Genomic DNA, 22,618 nt, shown 5'->3' on the forward strand with positions numbered 1-22,618 from the left:
ATTATATAACAAAACTTGGAACCTTTTATTTTAATCAGTCTTCAACATTTTTATTTTAATGATTTCCATAGTGTGTGAAAACAATGATTAGAATGACTGGTTCTCGATGAGAACTTCAGAAGATTGATAGCATCTGTGAATTTAAGGAAAAAGAATTAGTTCGTCTTCTAGCAAAGCCCCAAGAGTTGATCCTGGTGAATGAGGTGCCTTATGTGGTGGCAGAGATGACCCAACATAGTTTTCTATTTTCCTCCCCATATTCTGGATGTTCATTTTCTGTGCTAGCCCCATTTCAACTGACTCTCCCTTTCCCTCCCAATTATTTCATCTTTTTTAAAATTATTTTTTCATTATTGATTTCTCATATCAGTGGATTTTCCTAATTGATTTATCATACTTCATATTGTATCTTTACCTTTTTTTATCACCTCATTTCAGTTATTTAAGGATACATCTTTTTCCAATAAATTGTGAACTCTCTTGGTGTTTAATACAATATTTTTTCTCAAGTTGCTCACTTTACCTACATTGCCAATGTAATATATGCACATAGTACATAATAAATATTGAACTTTGATTCATCCTGGTTATGCACATTCCTGATAAGTTTTAGAGAAAAATATCATTTCCCAAGGGTCTTTGCAGATGAAAATGTATGACTTGTTCACACACTAATGGCATCTTCCTATACCATGAAAGAAAAGGCTATCTTACTTAGTGCTCAAAATGTTATAGTATTTTACCTAATTTTAGCTAACTTTTTATACAATAAGCTCCTATATAATGATTAATTCTTGAGATTGTTTTGTACATTGTTAACCCATTTATGCCAGAGGTTGCAAATTTTTTTGGTGAAAAATCAGACCTTGGAGATGACCTTGAACAGTAGGGTATAAATAACTCCCACAAGCTGAGTGTTGCAGTAATGGAACACTAGGCATAAATGGGTTAAGTCAGAAAATGTGGAAAGTCTGAGTTGTTGTCTTACTTGCAAGCTAACAAATTAACCAGCAATTGTTGCACCTATATATTCTGAGAGAAGATAGGAAGCCCTCTGCATCAGAGAAACAGTTTATTATTCACAGCAAAAAAACTGGATATCCAACAAATTCCCATTCACAAGGACTGTGAACAGCCTGTTCCATCAACCTTGATGTGTGCTACTAAATCTTCACTCTACAGATCTCTAATCTCAAACTGTCTTCCTTAATCTCTAGGTTTTTCTAACAGCATTATTCTAAAGTATATTGATAGATGATCTCTATAAACACAAAGCTTTTAAAATTAAGCTTTGTCTTTTTTTTAAAGGAAAGATTATTATTTTAAACTGCTCTGTTAAATAATGGTGCTAAATTATTTGTAGTAAATTAGAATCCAGGATTGAGAATCCATTATCTCAATCATTATCTCAATAGGCAGTAAATGTCTGTTTACCCCATATGTAAATAATGAATTATCTCAATCCTACAGAGACTTTTGCTTTGAGAAACAGATTTATTGTGATAAAACATCAATTTGACATAAACCCCAATTTCCCTTCGGGGTCAAAGAAACCAAAAAATACATATCCATAATTGTTTATAGTTCAAAACCAGTGTGGACTAAACAAAATTACCTGACATAAACACTCAGTTCAGCAACTATAACAGTTAACGTAACCTCTGTACCTACAAAAAAATGAAAGCAGTAATGTTTATTACAGTTCACACACTGGCACTTGAAATGAAAACATTTATCCCATCACAGAAAACACGTGCTAGATAAGAGTTGAGAAGAGAAGCAATTACTTTAATTTCTATTGTACCTCAGAGGGAACTTGAACTAGTTTAGGAGGTAACTTATCTTTCACTGAGTATGGCTCTTTGTATAGATAATATGTGCATACATATATTTAGGTTATGTACATATGTTTAAGTACACATATACAGTATTAGCTCAGTTTCGTATTTTATAGAGGTATATTTGGTATTAGAGTTTAAATTGTCTCAAGGAGCTTTTAGACCTTGATTTTTTTCATATCGTAAAATGAGCTACAAGACCCTTTGAGCAGTAAAGAAAGTAGCCAGTTTTATATAAATAGCATTTATTATTTTATGATCATTTTATTTAGTTGGTTATGTGCAGATGTTTTCCCCACTAGAATTTAAGTGGTATGAAGGGAGGGTTCTTGTTTGTCTTTCACAGCATTGTATTCCCACTGTAACTCTCAATAAATACTTACTGGTTCAATGAATGAATGGACAGATAAGCAAATGTGCTAACAAGCTTTTAGGATTGTACATTTTAATGCCATTAGTAGATATGTGGTCACTATCATTTTTCTATTTTGCATATCATGCTTTTTGTAAGGTTATATAACTATAGATTTTAGTGACTTAAGGAAAAGAAAAGGGAAAACACTAAAAGAAAAGGCCTTAAAATCAGAAGACCTGGTTTTAAATCCCAGTCCCTCCATGTGAGTTCCTCAATTTCCTCCTTTATAAAACATAGATGATAATGAGATGTCCTTCAAGTCTATAGTGGATCTGAAGGGGGGGCTATTATTTTCTGTGAGACCAAGAAGAATGTAACTGACATGGCCGTGAATCCACACAAAACAGAATGCACTGTGTTTACATGGGACATTGCACAGTCACAAAGAGAAATTACACTACAAGGCTTCAGAGAGGTAATTATAAAGTTTTGGTGGCAACCAACGTGGCTCCTTGTGGTTTGGACATTCCTGTAGTTGACCTGGTGATTCAAAGTTCACCTCCTCAGGATATTGAGCCCTATATCCATATCCATCTCTCTGGATGCACAGGTAGAGCCGGACAGACAGGGGTTTGTATATGTTTTTTTGTTTGTTCGTTTTTTGAGACGTAGTCTTGCTCTGTTGCCCGGGCTGGAGTGCAGTGGTGCAATCTCGGCTCGCTGCAGGCTCTGCCCCCCGGGTTCACACCATTCTCTTGCCTCAGCCTCCCGAGTAGCTGGGACTGCAGGCACCCGTCACCTCGCCCTGCTAATTTTTTGTATTTTTAGTAGAGACGGGGTTTCACCATATTAGCCAGGATGGTCTCGATCTCCTGACCTTGTGATCCGCCCGCCTCGGCCTCCCAAAGTGCTGGTATTACAGGCGGGAGGCACCGCGCCCAGCTTGTATATGTTTTTAATCAACCAAGAGAAAGAGGTCAACTAAGATACGTGGAACAAAAAACAGGAATTACTTTTAAACATGTAGGTGTTCCTTCTACAATGGATTTAGTTAAATTTAAAAGCATGGATGCCGTAAGGTCTCTGGCTTCCATTTCTTATGCTGCTGTTGATTTTTTCCAACCATCAGCTCAGATACTGATAGAAGAGAAAGGGGCGATGGATGCATTGGCTTCAGCTTTAGCCCACATTTCTGGTGTATCAAGCTTTGAACCATGATCTTTAATCAACTCAACTCTGATAAGGGTTTTGTGATCATGACTCTGGAAAGTGTAGAGGAAATACAGGATGTCAGCTGTGCTTGGAAAGAACTTAATAGAAAGCTGAGTAGTAATGCAATGTCTCAGATTACCAGAGTGTGCCTCCTGAAAGGAAATATGGGTGTTTGCTTTGATATTCCTCCAGCTGAGTCAGAAAGGTTACAGGCAGAGTGCCATGATTCCGGCTGGATACTCTGAGTGCCAGTTAAATTACCTGAAGTTGAAGAATATTATGATGGAAACATCTTCTAATTCCGGACAGAGAAGTGGCTGGTCAGGCAGGTCAGGTGGTCAGTCTGAAGGCGTCACTCAGGAAGTTGACAAGGTGGTAGAAGACGAAGTGGAATAGAAATCGATCAAGAAGTGGGGACCACAAACGGAGTTTTAACTGAGTATTTGATAGTTAATCTACCAGTGTGAGCTTGCCTATTTCTACCTAATCATGTACATTATCCACCAAAAATTAGGTCGTCATAGTTGAGGTATGTGTCTGCTATTAGCAAAGAAGTTGATCATATTTTTATAAAAACGTATTTCACAAGAATGGTTGTAAACAAATCTACTTATCCAGTTATACCTTTGAATAAAAAAAAAAAGAGCCCTGGCTGAGGGGGAGGTCTATTTAGATGGTTGGAAGCCTTAGAATTTTATTTTTGGTTTATACTACCTAGGTTTAAGTCCAGGCCCACCACTTACTAGCAATGTGATTTGGATTAAATTACTTCACCCTTTTGAACCATGGTTTCTTCATAATGTCTTGAGTATTAAACAAGTTACTACATATAAAGCACTTAGAACAATGTCTGGCCTATAGTATGCATTCAGTAATGTTACATGTTAATATCAAGTTATTCAGTTTTCTTTTAGTTCAAAACATATAAACAAAACATTAACAAAATACATTATCAAAGACTTCTAGTTGGTGGTATATTCCTATTATGTATATTTGATGTATACTCTGGTTTATACATATAGGTGTGTAATTCATATTATCCACATATGTGTATAAAGCTACATAATATATATGGTTTATATGTATGTATATGAACATGTATGCATTTGCAAGAGAGCAATATGAAAAACAAAAACATTTGGGGCAAAATATATCATACAGTAAAAAAAAAAAAAGTAAATTGAAAAACCTTTGGATCCAACCTTTCTTGATGATAGAAGGATATAATTACTCTTTCAAAAGATCTTCACTTCTAAGTAGTTGATAGTTGAAGCTTGGGTCATTTGCTTTGCTATTTCTGTTGGCTTAGTATTTCTTTCAACATGTATCCTTTATAATACATTCATGCAATAACCCTGTTAGAAAGTACAGTATTCCTGAAAACTCAGTAGAGTATCAGTTTCTGTAGTTTGGAGGTTTCTTGCTTTCTGGTCCAAAGTTTTGTAATGTCAGTTTTATGAGGTAGTCAATCAATAACTTGCTGGAAAATAAAAGTCAAAGGCTTATTTTCTTAAGCATAAGTCATCTTTCCAAGGTAGTTAGCTGGCACATATCCTTTCTGCCCTTGAGCTTCAGCTAACCACCACTCTTTATTGCCACTTAGGTCACAAAACCTAAGTATATGAACTCTCTGATATTCCTGAAGGCTGAGTTCATGGTCACTCCGTGCTTGAAAAGCATGAACTGCATAGAAAATCTAGACAAAGAAACAAATGACATTATTGGAATTGGAACCTGAATATTAAGAGGAACATCACAAGAGTTTCCAAGCTTTTAGAAGCAATGCTAAAGTTTTCTTATTTTTCCAAAGTCACATTGTCCAGCTCCTTCTATTGGATGTATTTTGCTAAAATATGACCCAGGTGAGAATGGAATGAAATAGATATTGTCATTATTCTGTTGGGAGGAGTATAAATTGCCCATGCTTGAAGGCAACTTGGCAGTTTCTATTAAAAGATTTTTAATAATGTTAAAATGTTAATTCCTTGTGAATCAAAATAGCTTGAAGAATCTCTTCTACAGAAACATTGGCAGAAATTTTTGCATACCAATGTTGCTGGATTACCCATACAAATGGTAAAAAGTGGGAGAGTAGTAGGAACATCACTAGAAGTTCAGCAAGAGGAAAATAGTTAAATTCCAGACCCTCATACTAAGGAAATTTGTAGTCATTAAAAACAGTGCAGGCCGGGCACGATAGTTCACACCTGTAATCCCAGCACTTTGGGAGGCTGAGGTGGGCGGATCATGAGGTCAGAAGTACAAGACCAGCACGACCAACATGGTGAAACCCTGTCTCTACTAAAAAACACAAAAATTAGCTGGGCATGGTGGTGTTCATCTGTAATCCCAGCTACTCAGGAGGCTGAGGCAGGAGAATTGCTTGAACCTGGGAGGCAGTGGTTGCAGTGAGCCAAGATCGTGCCATTGCACTCCAGTCTGGGCAATGGAGTGAGACCCTGTCTCCAAAAAAAAAAACAAAAACAAAAAAAAAAAAAAAAAAAACAAGAAAAACGATGCTGTTTGAGACTAATAATATGGAAAACACTTATGATAAAATTGTAAATCTTAAAAATAACATAAAATTTGATGTACATTATAAGTGTAATATTGTTATTGTTTCTTTGAATGGTACAATTATAGCTGATTTTCATTTTTACTTCCTTGTTCCCTTCTTTTTTCCCCAAACCTTTATAATAACAATGTATTAAATTTAAAATTTTAAAAATTATTTTGTGACCTAGAATAATAAAATATTTCAGTCAAAAGAATTTTCTGACCTCAAAAGAATCCTTTATAATTATTAAGTGTGTAAGAAGCCCCAGAATAAGTGTTTAGTTATTCTTCCAATAAAATCATAAGATTGATAATAAAATGTTTACTTATGACATAAAATTAAGCAATTGGCTTAATTTATTCCCATTCATTTATTTAATGGAAATTTTTCTAGTACCTACTAAGTGCCAGGTATTATTTTATTGGAGAACTTACAACTCAGCCAGGAAAACAAAATGCCAGTGAACAAAACAAAACACACCAAAACAGCAACAACTCTACACACAGATGATACATCAGCCAATGGTGAGCTGGATTTTGAAAGAAGTTATCTTTCACAAATGACAAAGCTGACAAAAGGTGTGAATATGTCATATTTGAAGGTAGAGAGATGAATACATGAAAACAACATATAGGAAAAGACAAGCAGATTAACTCAAACTTGAGGTTCAATAGATAAGGGAAACTATGAGAAATAAGATGACTTCATTACTTCATTAAGCAGGAAAAGAGAATGGGTACTGTGGGGAGGAGACTATAGCTGTAGCTGAAGTTGTTATTTAAATATTAAACTTATTTAACTTTTGATGAAACTTTGATTCCATTGATTGCTATATTGATTTATCAACTAATATGACCTGCTCCCCAAGGAAAGAACCACATTGCCATGGTCTGAATGTTTGTTTCCCCTCAAAGTTTATGTGTTGAAAGCCTAATCCACAAGGTAATGCTATTATGAGGTGGGTGGGGCCTTTGGGAGATGATTAGCCTTCAGCTTCCTGAATGGGATTGGTTTCTCTTTAAAAGAAACCCGAAAGAGAACCTTCACTCCTTCCACCATGTGAGGGCCCAACAAGAAGGTACCACTCTATGCACCAGAATGTTGCCCCTCACCAAACACCACATAAACTGCTGCCTTGATCTTGGACTTCCAGCCTCCACAACTGTGAGAAATAAATTTCTGTTGTTTATAAGCCAACCAATTTACGGTATTTTGTTACAGCAGCCCAAATGGACTAAGACACACATTTAATTAAACTTTTCTCCATTGACCACATTATGGTACAAAGTATGAATTCAAATATTGATTGATTTGGCCTGAAAATTAGTAGGAATATTCAGATATTTATTAAAGGCATGGCTATCATACAAGAGATCATCTTGTATCATAAAAGATACATACAAGAGATTGATGAACATGGTCAAATTATTACATAATTTTTTAAGTAAACAAGAAAATTAAAAGTACTATAAATTCTTTAGCAATGGAGTGATAGCAATAATAAACACCTTTTATGGAGTGCATGACAGTTATATGTTAAATGTGCTTTGTCTTCAACACCCTATGAGTTGTGCTTACAGAAGAAACATATTTTTAATTATAGAGCTAATTGGTGCTGTTATGACCAATATCTTCTAACTTCAAATCCTGTGCTTGGTCTATTGCTCATAATGCTTTAGAGACCAAACTCTTGTTCTAGTAAATATGTACACTGTGTATTCTTGTGGAGAGGGACTGGAGTTTCTAGTATATTGTAGACGGTGTTGTTTATTATTTAGAAAGTGAAAACATTGAATAAATCCACAGGAACAGAATGGAAGATTTGGTTTGCAAAAGTATTTGGGAATATAATATACTATAATACATCTGAAACATCTGTAAGAGCCTGCATTAGTAGTTGGTAATCATCTTTTATAATTTTTATAAATAATAGGTAATGCTTTACCAATGCAACTATAGATGTTTTAGCAGGTTAGATAACCTACTAATAGAACATTTCTAAATATTTGTGGTAGTCTTTCATTTTAGCAGAATTCTCTCAAGTGAAATATAAACTCTTCCACCTAGATCTGTTTGGTATGAAATTATAGTTTATATTCTAAATATTAAATATATATTCTCATGTAATTGTAAATTTAAAGTACAAAATTATATACTTTCAATGCTTTAGATAACCATGACCCAAAATTTATTTAGGATGAGCACTTTTTAGTTTTATATAATTTATGTTAAATGGGGGCATATATTATATACTCAAAATGGAAGTAAGCTGCTTTTAAAGAGGCAGCAGTCTATTTTCAGTCTCTTTTTTAAGTCTCCTTTATAGTATTTTTAGTCTCCTTAATGTTAGATTACAAGTTACAAATTTTTAACATGTCATGCATTTAAGAACTGTAAGATTTCTCATTGTCTTCAATATTTTAATTGTTTTAGTCTGTATCTTTCTAACCTTAAATGCTATGTTTTGGTCCAGGCACATTAATTACATTGTTGTTAATTTGAGCCATAATCATCTAATTTTCTTCTCTTTTTCCTTGGCACTTTTAAAACTGTATTTTATTGATTGCTTATTTGTATTCTATAAAGGTCTAACTCATTTTATGTGCGGTATTCTGTGAATACAACTCCATTTTCTACCACACTTACTTATTTTTTTATAACACTGTATTATTGACTCATACCTAATTTATTACCCACTGCTTATAACCACCAGATCTTTCTCTGTGGTAACATTCCCAGTTCGGCATTCCCTTATTCTATATTTGTGCATTTAATTTTTCCTTCTTCAGTGAGCCACATTAACTGTCTTCACTGAATATCATTTTATTTTTATCCCAATTCTCCAGTTAACAGCAACAAAAGTCATAATATATGTTAATCTTCTTTTCTAAAACTAAAAGATAGAGAATCAGCATTTATGGTATATCATGTGTATCTCTGGAAACCAAGATGGTTATAGTGCATGAAAAATGCTCATTATTCTCTCTCACCCTTCAGGAGCAAGCTCTCATGTTCTTCACTTAACAATTATATGTTTTAATTACACAAGCAATTTTGATGAAGAAAAAAATTTTTAATAAAGTTAAGCAAAACAAAACGAAACAAAATCCACCCAACTGCTATTAGTATCTTCTTTTCCTTCCTCCCATTTTCCTCTCTTCCCTTCCTCCTTCTTTCCTTCCTTCCATTTGTGTGTTCTACCTACCTACCTGAAGTGGTAATAAAAATGGACTTACAGTATACATAACTTTGCAGGCTGTTTTCACCTCATGCTATTTTGAAAATCTCTTCATGTTAATAAGCCAACTTTTTGAAACACTTTCTAAACAATGACACAGTAGGCATGTAGCATCATCATCATAGGTAGTTGGAAAATGTAAAGATGAACGTGGGATTGGTAGCAAAATGACTACTTTTTTTAGAAGTCAAAAATTATATTTGCAAAATTACTTATATGGAAAAAGAAAACAGCACTGATTCTCGGACACTGAACTGCCCCCCAAAACTGGGTTTTAGCCATTATTAAACCAAGTCCTTTTTGAGAAATGCCAAGGACAAGATTCTGCTTGCCAAACAAGGCATCTTAGACACTCTGGAAGGCAGAATTCTAGAATGGACCCCGAGAATCCCACCCCCTACTGTACATGGTCTACATAATCTCCTCCCCTTGATTGCGACTGGAACTTCTTAATAGATGTGCTATTTCTCCTGTGATTAGGCTACACTCTCTAGCAAAGGTAAAGAGATTCTGCAGACGTGCTTGTTAAAGTCCCTAGGAAATTGACTCTGAGTTAGTCAAAAGAGGGATTATCCTGGATGGGCCTGACCTACTCAGATGTGACCTTTAAAGTGCATTGAGGCCTCCTCTGAAGGGAGAGATTTGAAGCCAGAGAGATGCTCACCCACTGACTTTGAAGAAGCAAACAGCCATGTTGCCAACTGCCTATAGAGACAGCCACACGGCAAGGATTTGAGAGCAACCTCAGGTTGTTGAAAGTGGTCTCTGGCTAATTGCCAACAAGAAAAAGGAGTCCTTAGTCCAACCGGAACAAGAAACTTAATTCTGCCAATGACCATGAGCTGGGAAGAGAACCCCCAGTTTCAGAAGCAATAAAACCAGCAAACACCTATATTGCAGCTACGTGAGATCTTAAGCAGGGCACCCAGCTAAACCGTGCTTGGACTCCTGACAACAGCCCCTAAGAAATACATTTGTATTGTTTTAAGCCACCAGGTTTGTGGTAATTTGTTATGCAGCATGGCACACTAATGCAGAGCATGCCATTACTATTTGATGGACAAAAGGAGAGAATACATTAGAATGGGAAGGCATATTTACTTGAATGCTTTTGTTATATTCTTTGATATAGCAAAAAAACAGAATGAAGAACTTAAAAATTAAGATCATTGGTATAAATCGGTACTGCCAGGTTGTGAATATCCAGTCGCTCATCCCCATTATTCAACAAAGGCTCCAGAACATAATTTTTGGGGAACTTTTTTATAGCAGTCTCTCTTCTTACTTGAGGTGGAGAATGGATAAGTAAGTTAAACCTCTACAGTAGTGATTTCTAACATTTTAGATAAAAATTTCTTTTAAAAGTCTGTTTAAAAAGGTAGACTTCTTTTATCATAGATGTGTATATATGCAAATAAGCACAATATTTCCAACGTATTTGAGGAGATTCATGAAATCCTCCCAAAACTCATTCATAGACCACTTCAGGTCCTTGCATCCAAGTTAAAAATTCAGCTCTGGTATAAAAATCATGGAGCCACTAGAATCTAAATTAGTTTGAAATTGCCTATATTTGAATGATCTTTAGGGCCCTGAAGATACCCCCTGAGTATGAGGAAGAGACCACCTGTCCTTTGTGTCAGGGTCCACTAGAACCATCAATAAAACCAGACTACATCCTACAACACCCCTTGGCAACATGCTATAACAATTCTGGAGGAAATCAAAAAACGTGCTACCACAGTAGGAAGGGAGAGGGAAATAAATGATAACCAAAAGTGGCATCCAATTAAGCCAGTACAAGTTTCCGCTGGTGTTCCTGATAATAAAATAAAATCAAGAACAAAAGTCTAAATAGCCACACAGAAAACTGCTTTGTAGGGTACCACAAATGTGAAATGTTACAACATGTACTGTATTCTCACTGTTGGTAAAGACGATATAATTTTCTTCCACTTCCGATCACATTACAGGGACCTCTATACTGTATTGACTTATACTATCACACCACAAATACAGAGGTTAATCATTTCTTCTCCCCACAATTTCTAAAAGCCAACAGAATAGAAACATCAGCCCTGGGGCAAGAATTAGGGACATAATATAATCCTTTCTCTTTGTTTTCAATGAAATGTTATGCATTATGCATTACAGGGGGAGTCTGGAAACCACTGGCCCATGTGCGTCTATTGACTGGAGTTAAGACATTAAGGGAGGTATCTCTATGGGGCCTTTTCTTCTTTTCTCCCTTGTACTGAAGTTTCCAACAGATGCATCCTCTTCCTCATCTGGCAGTAAGTTTATTGGGACAGACTTTGTCCATGCACAGGGTTCACCTTCAATTTGAGTTGGGTAATTTCTACTCTGAGGGAAAGTATCAGGGATTCCATGTGCTACAGATCCAAGATGCATCTTCAATCCAGTTTTACTAGTAATAATGCTTACATTTATATTCCTGATGCTATGCCTATTTTGAATTGGTGCCAAACTCAGAGGAAAAAGAAAGCAAATAACAATTTATGAAGAGATGCCATTAATGTATTTTTTGTTTTGAAATACTATCTCATTTTTTTCTTCTCTTGGTAATGGAAATCTCTAATGGACCTAATTCACATTACATATATTGATAGGATTGCTTGCAGAAAATTGTTTTGAAGTACCAGCTAGTAGGAACTAAATGCAGTGTCATACTACAAACACCAGGCAGAAAGCGCCTATGTGAGGTGCTTAGTCCAAAGTCCCTGTAGAGCCAAGTAAGAACTAGAACTCAACATCAAGCCAGCTTTAGAGTGTGTTGATAAATTTGGCTCTCAGATTTCTGTCCATCTAGGTTGTTGAGACAAGGCAGTCTGACAGGACATTTAATCAGGTACATAGATTTCACCGATAAAAATGCACTAGTTAGCATTGTAATATGTCTTTTAGAAACTGAATAAACAACAGAGTGAACAAGTAATAGAGAAAGAGTGTTTTGAAACTTCAAGACAGAAGGGCAATAAGAAAATATAGTAATGCCCAGACGAGTTAAGAGTCAGTTATAACCAGGAGAAAATATTTGCAAATTATATATCTGATTTAAAAAAATAAAACTTGCACTCAGGCTTATAAAGAACTCTTACAATGGGAAAATAAGAAGGAAAATGACTCAGTTTTTTATTTTAATAAGCAAATATTTGAATAGACATTCACCAAAGGAAATAAAAGAATGGCAAATGAGCACATGAAAAAATGTTCAATAGCATTAATCATTAGGGAAATGTACACTAAAACCCGAAAAAGATACCACTTCATACCCACAAGATGGCTATCATTAAAAAGACAAATAATAACTAGTGCTGACAAGCATGGGAAGAAACTGCAACTCGTAACCCTCATACTTTGCTGGTAGAAAAGTTAAGTGGTGAGGCCACTTTGGATAACAGTTTGGCAGTTTCTTAAAAATTTAAATAAAATCAATAAGAAATTACACTTCTGAGTGTCTACTCAAGGGAAATTAAATCCACACAAAGACTTGCACACAAATATTCATAGCAGCATAATTCATAATAGCCCCAAACTAGAAGTTACCCAAATGACCATCAACTGGTGAGTGGATTAACAAAATATATCCACAGAATGGAATAATAGTAGGCAATAGAAAGCAACAAAGTACATATACATACGACAACATGGAAGACTCTCAATAAGTTCTGCTAAGTGATAAAAAGCAGCTGCAAAACACCACGTATCGTACAATTTTGTTTATACAAAAGATACAGAAAAGGCAAATCTATGGAGACAGAAAATAGGTTAGTGTTTCTTTGGGTTAGGGGTGTGAAAGAGGAGGGACTACAAATGGGTGCAAATGATTTTTTGGAGTGAAAGAAATGTTTTAAAATTGGATTAAAGTGATGGTTGCACAACTTTGTAAATATACTAAACTTGCACAACTTTGTAATATATACTAAAAGTCATGAATTGTACACTTAAAAATGGATGAATTACGTGATGTGAATATAAGATATTGATAAGCTGCTTTGAAAAAAGAAAACACCAAACAAACAAACAAACAAAGCAGTCGTGAACTGGACAGCAATCAGTAACTGTTAATGAAAGAAACTGAATAGATACCATACTTTTGGAGGTCAGCGTGGCAATGTCTATAAAGACTTTAAATGTATATACCTTTGACCCTCTAATATTTTAGGAATTTGTTTTACACTTATATACTCATATAAATGTACAAAAATAGATGGACAAGGCCCTTCCTTGAAATATTGTTTGAATTTTTTTAAAGCCCAAAACATTCTACGTATCTATTATTAGGGTGATAGTTACATAAATTATAATATATCCACAAAATTAAATGCTGTGTTGAACTTTTTAAGGAATAAGATAGCTATTTAGGTTTAATTGTGTCTAAGATATATTGTTAAATGAAAAAAAAACCCTATATACCACATATGATATGTTTCCCACTGGTATAAACGTGTCTGTATATGCACAGAATATACAAAGGATATATCCAAGCATTGTCTCTGAAGAGTAGGACAAGGGGAGGAAGGACTAAAACTTTACTTTTTAAAATTATTGTTATTTTTAAAGACAGGATCTCCCTCTGTTGCCCAGGCTGGAGTGCAGTGGCATGATCACGGCTCACTGCAGCCTCGACCTCCCTGGCTTGTGCGATTTTCCTACCCCAGCCTCTCCAGTAGCTGGGACTACAGATGTGGGCAATCATCCTTGGCTAATTTTTTGATTTTTAGTAGAGATGAGGTCTCATTATGTTACCCAGGCTGGTCTCAAACTCAGCTCAAGCAATCCTCCCACCTCAGCCTCACAAAATGCTGGGATTACAGGCATGAGCCTCCAAGCCCAGCTTACTTTTAAGTTATGTATGCTTTTCTACCTTTTAATTTCTTTATCTATCTACACATATACATATACATAACCTCTACAAAAATAAATTTAAATAAATTATTAATACAACACTAAAGAAAAAGCAAGGTAAATAAATAAAGGAATTAGATGGTCACCACTGGGGAATGAACAGTTAAGTATACTGAAACTTTCTGATATAGCAAAAACAAACCCTACACTATGACTAACGAACCATTTTGCAAAAAGATTGTACCAGTAGCCTTTGCATTAGTGCAGTGAGGGAAATATTACTCTTAAAAGTTTCAGTATAGACCAGCCTGACCAATATGGTGAAACCCTGTCTCTACTAAAAATACAAAAATTAGCCGGGCGTGGTGACATGCGCCTGTAGTCCCAGCTACTTGGGAGGCTGAGACAGGAGAATTGCTTGAACCCGGGAGGTGGAGGTTGCAGTGAGCTGAGATGGTGCCACTGCACTCCAGCCTAGGTGACAGAGCAAGACTCCATCTCAAAAGAAAAAAAAAGGTAAGAAAGAAAAAGTTTCAGCATATAGTGTGTGGCATTATACATGAGATTAAAAATGGCCAATTACTAGATAGCTCAATGAAGATATTGCTCTTAGAGGAATCATGGACAATTTCCCACATGCTACTGATGGCAGCAATCTGTTCAGTATTGAACTGTTTTTTTTTTTTTTTTTTTTTTTTTTTTTTTTTTTTTTTGATGGGGAAGTATAAAAAGACAGTTTGCTCTAAGTATGTAACAGCAGGGTAGTAATAGTAATAGCTCCTATTTATTGTGTATCTACTTTGTGCTGGCTACTTTACATACACACTTTATCTCCAATCTTTTGCTTTATTTAAGGAAACAGGCTCAGGGAATTAAACTCCTTATAAAAAGATCCACTGGAAGTATGTGCTAATAGAGCCAGGTCTCCTTGATGTCAAAGCTGACCCCTTTCCACCAAGTGTTACAGTAACATAGTAGAGAGAGACGCTTTCATGATTTGAACAACCACATATTTTTACATCAAATTTTTACCTGTTCATCTACTTCTTGAAAACTGTCAACATCAGTACCATTTGTTTCAAACTTTCCACATGTGCCACTAAGAGATGAGCTGCTATCACCAATGCTGCTTTCTGAGGTGCCTGTGACACTGTCACTTGCTGGCCGAGAAGACACAAAGAGGCTGATGTTCTCAAAATCATCATCACAGAACCTGTTCTCAGTATCCACTTTCTGCATTTTTGCTGGATTGTAGGGTTTTAGGAAGGAGGAATAAACATATCCTTTCACATCTGGATGGGAAATAAAAAGAAAGAAACAAGTTCATGGGTGTACTCTTCCCAAACACGTGCTCAGAGAAGCACATGGAGGTCCCTCAGAAAATCTCAGTTTAAAGAAGAGTGGTAGTTCTAGGGAAAAACTTACTTCCTGTGTCCACAAGCCACCTGCTTGTACTCCCCAGTGGATCCTTCTGTTCTATCACAGCCACCAACTCTCCTTCCAGAAGATTGATGTCATATTCTTGTGTAGCATTGCACTTGCGCTTAGCTTGATAGAGTTCCTCTGTACTATATGTGGATAGAAGTTTGGAGCGATGAATGTCAGTTTGACGTGGCATTTCTGGCTGGGAGAAATAAGGAGAAGTTTTGGTTTAGATAGACACATAATAAAATCCTCATGGAGTTGGTAAATATTTTTTCCCTGGAGATTTTTAAAATGTAGAAGTCATATATTTTTAGAGGATTATTTCAAGGTGCAGGTTAGAGCAGGTTATTATTAAGTGCAGGTTATTAAGTGCAGGTTAGAGCAGGTTATTATTAAGTACCCAAGGTGCAGGTTAGAGCAGGTTATTATTAAGTACCCAGCTGAGTTATTCAGTGAAAAATGTCTCCAGTAAGCACAGGAGGGCAGTGTTGTAGAGAAGAAATAACAAGAATAAGAAGGCAGAGGTTCTAATCTCTCTTAGATGTTGCACAACCATTTTTAACTCTTTGCCATTCTGTAGACAACCCCTTGCATATTAAGCACTTGATAAATAATATTCAATTAAGTACATTGTACATGTAAATGTCTTTATCTGGGAAATATCATCAGCAAATTAGACAAGAATCAAAAGGCTTATACTCCCCCATCAGCTCGGGCCCTAAGAGACTTTGAGAAAGCCACTTATCTCTGGGGCCTGGTATGCCTTATGTAGAAAAGGAAAGGGCTGGACTATATGATTTATCTTCATAAAATCTTATTCAACAAATATTTATTGAGTGCCTCCTACCTTGTGACAAGCACCATTTTAGTCGTCTAGGCATTTTAGGGATATATTATGTACAAAGCAGAAAAAAAAAATCCTTGATCTTATGGAGCTTATGATATACAGGATAGAAATGTACAAGACATTCTACACATACATAAATTATAGGATATTAGAATGAGATAAGTGATCTGGAAAATAGTATGATAATACGACTTGGACAAGGTAAAGAGGTGAAAGTTACCACTGTCATGAATGCTGCCAAACTCACCAGAATCTGCACAGGCTTCTTCTTTTCAAAACTGAGTTTCCTCTCAATAAAGGTGGCACTGTTTTCTTTCACACAATTCAAATTTTGGACCTCTTCTAGTACTTGATTCTGAATCTCAGAAATGCTTGAAACCAACAGTGGCACCTATAGGTAGAAATAATATGGCATTGTTTCCAGACAACGAGATAATCATATCAGGTGTTAAGTGTATTGAGTTGTGATGAACAGTTGAGGAGGTGTATGATAGTTCCATTGTGAAAAGTTAGGGCAACGTTAGAACTTCTAGATAAATATGGTCTAATTTATTGTCTCTAGAAACCCCACAAACATGATAGGCATTTTTTTTTAAGTTTCAAGCCTAAATAAAAGAACAGAAGAGAAAAAATAGGAATGAAGTCTTGGAAGAAAAGCTCAGGAGCTTGTGACAGTAGATGCCTCCCTTGTGGTTGGGTAGGATGGTGGCAAGGGAAAGCAGCTAAAAGAAGGAGCACTGATTAAGAGCTTGTGCTGGTTTTAAAACAAATTCTTCAACAATGCTCCCTACAAAGAAATGGAGTTTACATCCTTACCCCTCAAAAACTGAATAAGCCTGGCATAGTGGTTCATGCTGTAATCATAGCCAACAGCGAGGCTGAGGTAAGAGGACTCCTTGTGTCCAAGAGTTTGAGACCAGCCTGGACAATGTAGCAAGACCCTGTCTCTAAAAAATTTTTAAATCTTAGCCAGGCATAGTAGTGCATGCCTGAAGTCCAGCTAATCAGGAAGCTGAGGCCAGAAGATCACTTGAGCCCAGGAATTCAAGATCAGCCTGGGCAACTAGTCACTACTAAAACAATTTTTTTTTTCCCCAGGCTGGAGTGCAGTGGCGTGATTTTGGCTCACTGCAACCTCCGACTCCCTGGTTCAAGTGATTCTCCTGCCTCAGCCTCCCGAGTGGCTGGGATTACAGCCATGTGCCACCACACCCAGCTATTTTTTTTTTTTTGTATTTTAGTAAAGACGGGGTTTCACCATGTTGGCCAGGATGGTCTTGATCTCCTGACCTCATGATCCGCCCGCCTCGGCCTCCCAACGTGCTGGGATTACAGGTGTAAGCCACCGCACTTGGCCTACTACTAAAAATTACAAGAAAGAAAGAAAGAAAGAAAGAAAGAAAGAAAGAAAGAAAGAAAGAAAGAAAGAAAGAAAGAAAGAAATTAGCTGGGTGAGGTGGTGTGTGCCTGTAATCCCAGCTACTCTGGAGGCTGAGACAGGAGGACTGCTTGGAAGTTGAGGCTGAAGTGAGCTCTGTGATCACACCATGACGCTCCAGCCTGGGTGACAGAGTGAAACCCTGTCTCAACAACAACAACAAAAACAGCGTTCTTGCTCTCTGTCTTCCAAATGGATTCAATCAATCCATCAATGAGGAACACCTGTTGGAAATTAGAATGGGGGAAGAAAATGAGATAAGGATATTTATTTCCTAATTTTGCTTTCGGTAGTATTGACAGAAACACACAGCTCCTATCAAGTCACCCTATCCACACACCTCTCTCTCTACACATTGCTATGACTGCTCCCTCCCCAAATTTCTTTAAACCTAATTGTTGTTGTACCCCCAACCGCTATTCCTGCCCAGGGTAAGGCACTATTTCTAAAGGTTTTCCTGTGCCATACTCACATTTTTATAAATAGTTCTTTATTAAAATTTTCTCCAAATGCCTAACCTGAGTGCATTGTTTTTCCTACTGGAATCATGACTAATACACAAATCACATACTTTACATGCTGAATGTTAACTCAACCAAATCTATGCCATAACTGTATTGAAGGGAGGATAGAAAGAGTGTGTCTGAATATAGCAGATGTGGGGGTATAGAGAGAAAAGAGAGCTAAATCCTCATTTTTCATAGTGGAATGTATTATACCTAAAATGCATTGATAATGAAATGACAACACAAGAGTCTTATTTTTAAATATGAAGGTAAATACCAAGAGAATCATCTAAAAGAGTTGGGAAGTAGTTACTCCTGAGGCAGGAGAAATGGAATAAAGGGAGTGAAGGACAATTGTTTTTCATCATCAAACCTGAATAACTACTTGAATCTTTAAATTATGTGTATGCATAACTCTAATAAAATGAAAATTAAAATAGAGCTCTGAATTCTTCAAAAAATTAAAAATAGAATTACCCTATGATTCAGCAATCCCACTTATGGGTATATATCCAAAATAATTGAGAGAGGATCTTTAAGAGATATCTGCACACCTATGGTCATTGCAGCATTATTCACAAAAGTCAAGAAATAGAAGAAACCCAAATGATCATTGACAGATGAGTAGATAAACAAAATGTGTTTTTTGTTTTTTGAGATGGCGTTTCACTCTTGTTACCCAGGGTGGGGTGCAATAGTGCAATCTTGGCTCACCGCAACCTCCGCCTCCCAGGTTCAGGAGATTCTCTAGCCTCAGCCTCCCGAGTAGCTGGGATTGCAGGCATGTGCCACGACGCCCAGCTAGTTTTTGTATTTTTAGTAGAGACGAGGTTTCGCCATGTTGGTCAGGCTGGTCTCTCAACTCCTGATCTCAAGTGATCTGCCTGCCTCAGCCTCCCAAAGTGCTGGGATTACAGGTGTGAGCCACCACACCTGTGTCAACCCAAAATGTGGTTTTTATATACAATGAAATATTCAGATTTAAAAATGAAAGAAATCCTATCACATGCTACAACATGAATGAATCTTGAGGACATCATATTAAGTAAAATAAGGCAGTCACAGAGACAAACAGAGGACATCATATTAAGTAAAATAAGACAGTCACAGAGACAAACACTGTATGATTCCATTTACATGAGGTATTTAAAGCAGTCAAAGTTGTAGAAACAGAAAGTAGAATGATGGTTGCCAGGGACTTGGGGGAGGGGAGTACGGGGACTCATTTAATGAGTATAGTTTCAGTTTTGCAAGATGACAATGTTTTGGAGAGCTATTACACAACAATATAAGTATACTTAACACAACTGAAGTGTACACTTAAAAATTCTTATAATGGTAAATTGTGTTATTTTTTATACAATTAAAACTTAAAATTATATACATTATTATTCTCATTTTAATTCATATGAGAAAATTTAAACAGAGGGATACACCAATTTATACAATGTAGTATGGCGATGAGCAGGTATTAAAACAAGGTACTCTAGTGTTCTCTAATCACTATTCAATTCTGCATTTCAGAAATACATGTAGTTATGCAAGATGTGTTACCATTGAGTAAACTGTGTGAGGGTTGTACAGGAACTCTGTATTACTTCTTACAACTGCATATGAATCTCTAAGTATCACAAAATAAAAAGTTTAAATACACATAGTACATATAAAATAAAGAATAAAATAATTTGAATGAGGATAACTTCTCCAAAATGCCTTTTACTTTAAGACACTAGTAATTTCTCAGAAACAAAGCATCTCTATACTTTTGTTCGGCTATGGACTGCAATGTGAAAGATACTCAGATAATTTAAAATAGAAACTGAAAATGCCTTTAAAATCACATGATTCAAAGTGGGGATCAAAGATACCTTAAAATAACATGTCTTCTGGACTAGTAAATTCCTTGCCAAAAGTCAGTATTTGTTTCTGAGCATATGAACCCACCTTCTACCATGACCCTCAGAATGAAATTATCCAAAATAATTTGCCAGAATTAAAATGTGGGTTCAATGAAGAAAGTAGATAGCAAGAGTGTATTTTTAAATAAATAGTGTTGGGGCAACTGGAAATCACATTGGAAAAGATAAAATTAAATCCATATTTTACAATATGAACCAGGATAAAATCTACATGGATTGAATATTTAAATAAAAAATATGAAACCCTAAATATACTAGAGGAAACACTGCTGAATTTATTCGAAGCCTCAAAATATGGAAGTCCTTTATAAGATTCAAAACCTAGAAGCCATAAAATGAAATTAATAAACTTGACTACATTTTTTTAAAACACAAACATTAGCATGAAAAAAAATCACAAGTGAAGTCAAAGGCAAAGTCAAACTTGGAAAAAGTAGTCTCAATTTATATCTCAACAAAAGGCTCATCTCCCTAGCACATACACTGCTGTTAGAAATTAAGGAGAAAAATACCAAGAACCCAAAGAAAAAGGAGTAAAAGACATGAACAACTAACTCACAGGCAGATAAATATAAATAGCCCTCAAATGTGAAGAGTTTCAATCTCACTAATACTTAAAGAAATGCAAATTAAAATTACACTTGAAACCTATTAGATTGGCAAAAATCCAGAGAAATCAGCTTTCTTACATGTTGCAAGTGGGAATCCAAAATGGTACACAATTAAGGAGGGAATCTGTCAATATCTAGCAAAATTACATATGTCTTTAACCTTTGACACAGAGATCTCACTTCTAGCACTTCTATAAGTCTGTCCTACAGATACATCTGCCCACGTATCATGACCCCAGCATTATTTGTAATAGAAAAAGATTGGAAATAGATCAAATACTCATCGATAGGGACAGGTTAATACACAAAAGAATACATATTGTATGATTCTATTTACGTGAAGTACAAAACAGGTCAAACAATATATGGTAATACAGGTTAGAAAAATGGTTACCTTTAGGTGCCTGGGAATGGTCATGCGTGATCTTTATGGGGAACTGGAAAGGGCTTATATCTTGATCTGAGTGGTAGTTACACAGATGTATATACGCAAATATTGATTGAGATGTGCGGTTCAGACTGGTGCAGTTTAATGTATGTAAGTTATTACTTTAATTTAATAAGTTTTAAAACAGAGTGCTGATCAGGGAAATACAAATAAAAACCACAATGAGATACCACTTCACACCCATTAGGATAGCTATAGCAATAATAATAATAATAAAGATGTATGGAGAAATTGAAACTCTCAGTCAATACTGCTGAGAAGGTAAAATGGTGCAGCCACTTTGGAAAACAGTCTGGTAGTTTTTCAAAAAGTTAAACATAGAGTTAACATATGATCCAGAAATTCCACTCCTAGGCATACAGAGTAATCAAGAGAAATGAGAACATATATCCACTAAAAACTTGAATGTTTACAGAAGCATCATTTATAGCAGCCAAAAAATGGAAATAACCCAAATGCCCATCAACTGACAAACGAATAAGTAAAGTGTGGTATATGCATACAATGGAATGTTATTTTTGGCGATAAAATGAATGAAATAATGAAATATGCTACAGTATGAATAAACCTTGAAATGTTATGCTAAATAGAAGAAGCCGGCCACAAAGAACCATGTACTATATGATTTCATTTGTACAAAATGTTCAGAATAGGCAAATCTGTACAGGCAGAAAGGAAACTGATAGTTGCCTAGAGCTGGGGAGGTTGGGGAAAATGTGGATGGTACAGGTTTCCTTTAGGGGGCTATGACAATGTGCTAAAATAAAAATTGGTTATGGCAATGGTTGCACAACTCTTGTGAATATACTAAAAATAATCAAATTGTGTACTTTAAATAGTTGGAATCTATGGTATATAAATTACATCACAATAAAGTTGTTATTTTAAAAATAGGGTACTGGTTATACATTATTATATAGCCATGCAGTAAGTTACTATAAAACTGTAAAAAGAATGAGGAAACTCAGGCTGGGCGCGGTGGCTCATGTCTGTAATCCCAGCACTTTGGGAGGCCGAGGTGGGTGGATCACTTGAGGTCAGAAGTTCGAGACCAGCTGACCAAAATGGAGAAACCCCATCTCTACTAAAAATACAAAAATTAGCCAAGTGTAGTGGCGCATGCCTATAATCCCAGCTACTTAGGAGGCTGAGGCAGGAGAATCGCTTGAAACTGGGAGGTGGAGGTTGTAGTGAGCCAAGATCAAGCCTTTGCACTCCAGCCTGGGCAACAAGAGTGAAACTCCATCTCAAAAAAAAAAAAAAAAACAAAAAGCAAAGAATGAGGAAGCTCTCCATGTACTATCATAGATGCATTCTCAGAATGTATTGTTAAAAAGCAAGTTGCAGAATGGTAT

At 35.9% G+C, this 22,618-nt stretch overlaps 1 protein-coding gene and 1 pseudogene across 1 annotated transcript in view; one reads left to right on the forward strand and one right to left on the reverse strand.

Annotated features, from left to right (window-relative positions):
* Positions 1 to 2,601: 2,601 nt before the first annotated feature.
* On the forward strand, positions 2,602 to 3,844 carry LOC108522620 (ATP-dependent RNA helicase DDX50 pseudogene; annotated as a pseudogene).
* A 1,050-nt stretch (positions 3,845 to 4,894) lies between these two features.
* ARHGEF38 (Rho guanine nucleotide exchange factor 38) overlaps positions 4,895 to 22,618 on the reverse strand; it is a 138,549-nt gene continuing 120,825 nt past the window's right edge. Inside the window, 4 exon segments of the mRNA XM_017862983.1 lie at positions 4,895 to 5,101; positions 15,102 to 15,361; positions 15,495 to 15,693; positions 16,589 to 16,732. Coding sequence (XP_017718472.1) covers positions 4,916 to 5,101; positions 15,102 to 15,361; positions 15,495 to 15,693; positions 16,589 to 16,732 — 789 coding nt within the window. The 3' untranslated portion in view covers positions 4,895 to 4,915.

The sequence above is a fragment of the Rhinopithecus bieti genome, unplaced genomic scaffold (genome assembly GCF_001698545.2).
Source record: "Rhinopithecus bieti isolate Rb0 unplaced genomic scaffold, ASM169854v2 scaffold_64846, whole genome shotgun sequence".
Lineage (NCBI taxonomy): Eukaryota > Metazoa > Chordata > Mammalia > Primates > Cercopithecidae > Rhinopithecus > Rhinopithecus bieti.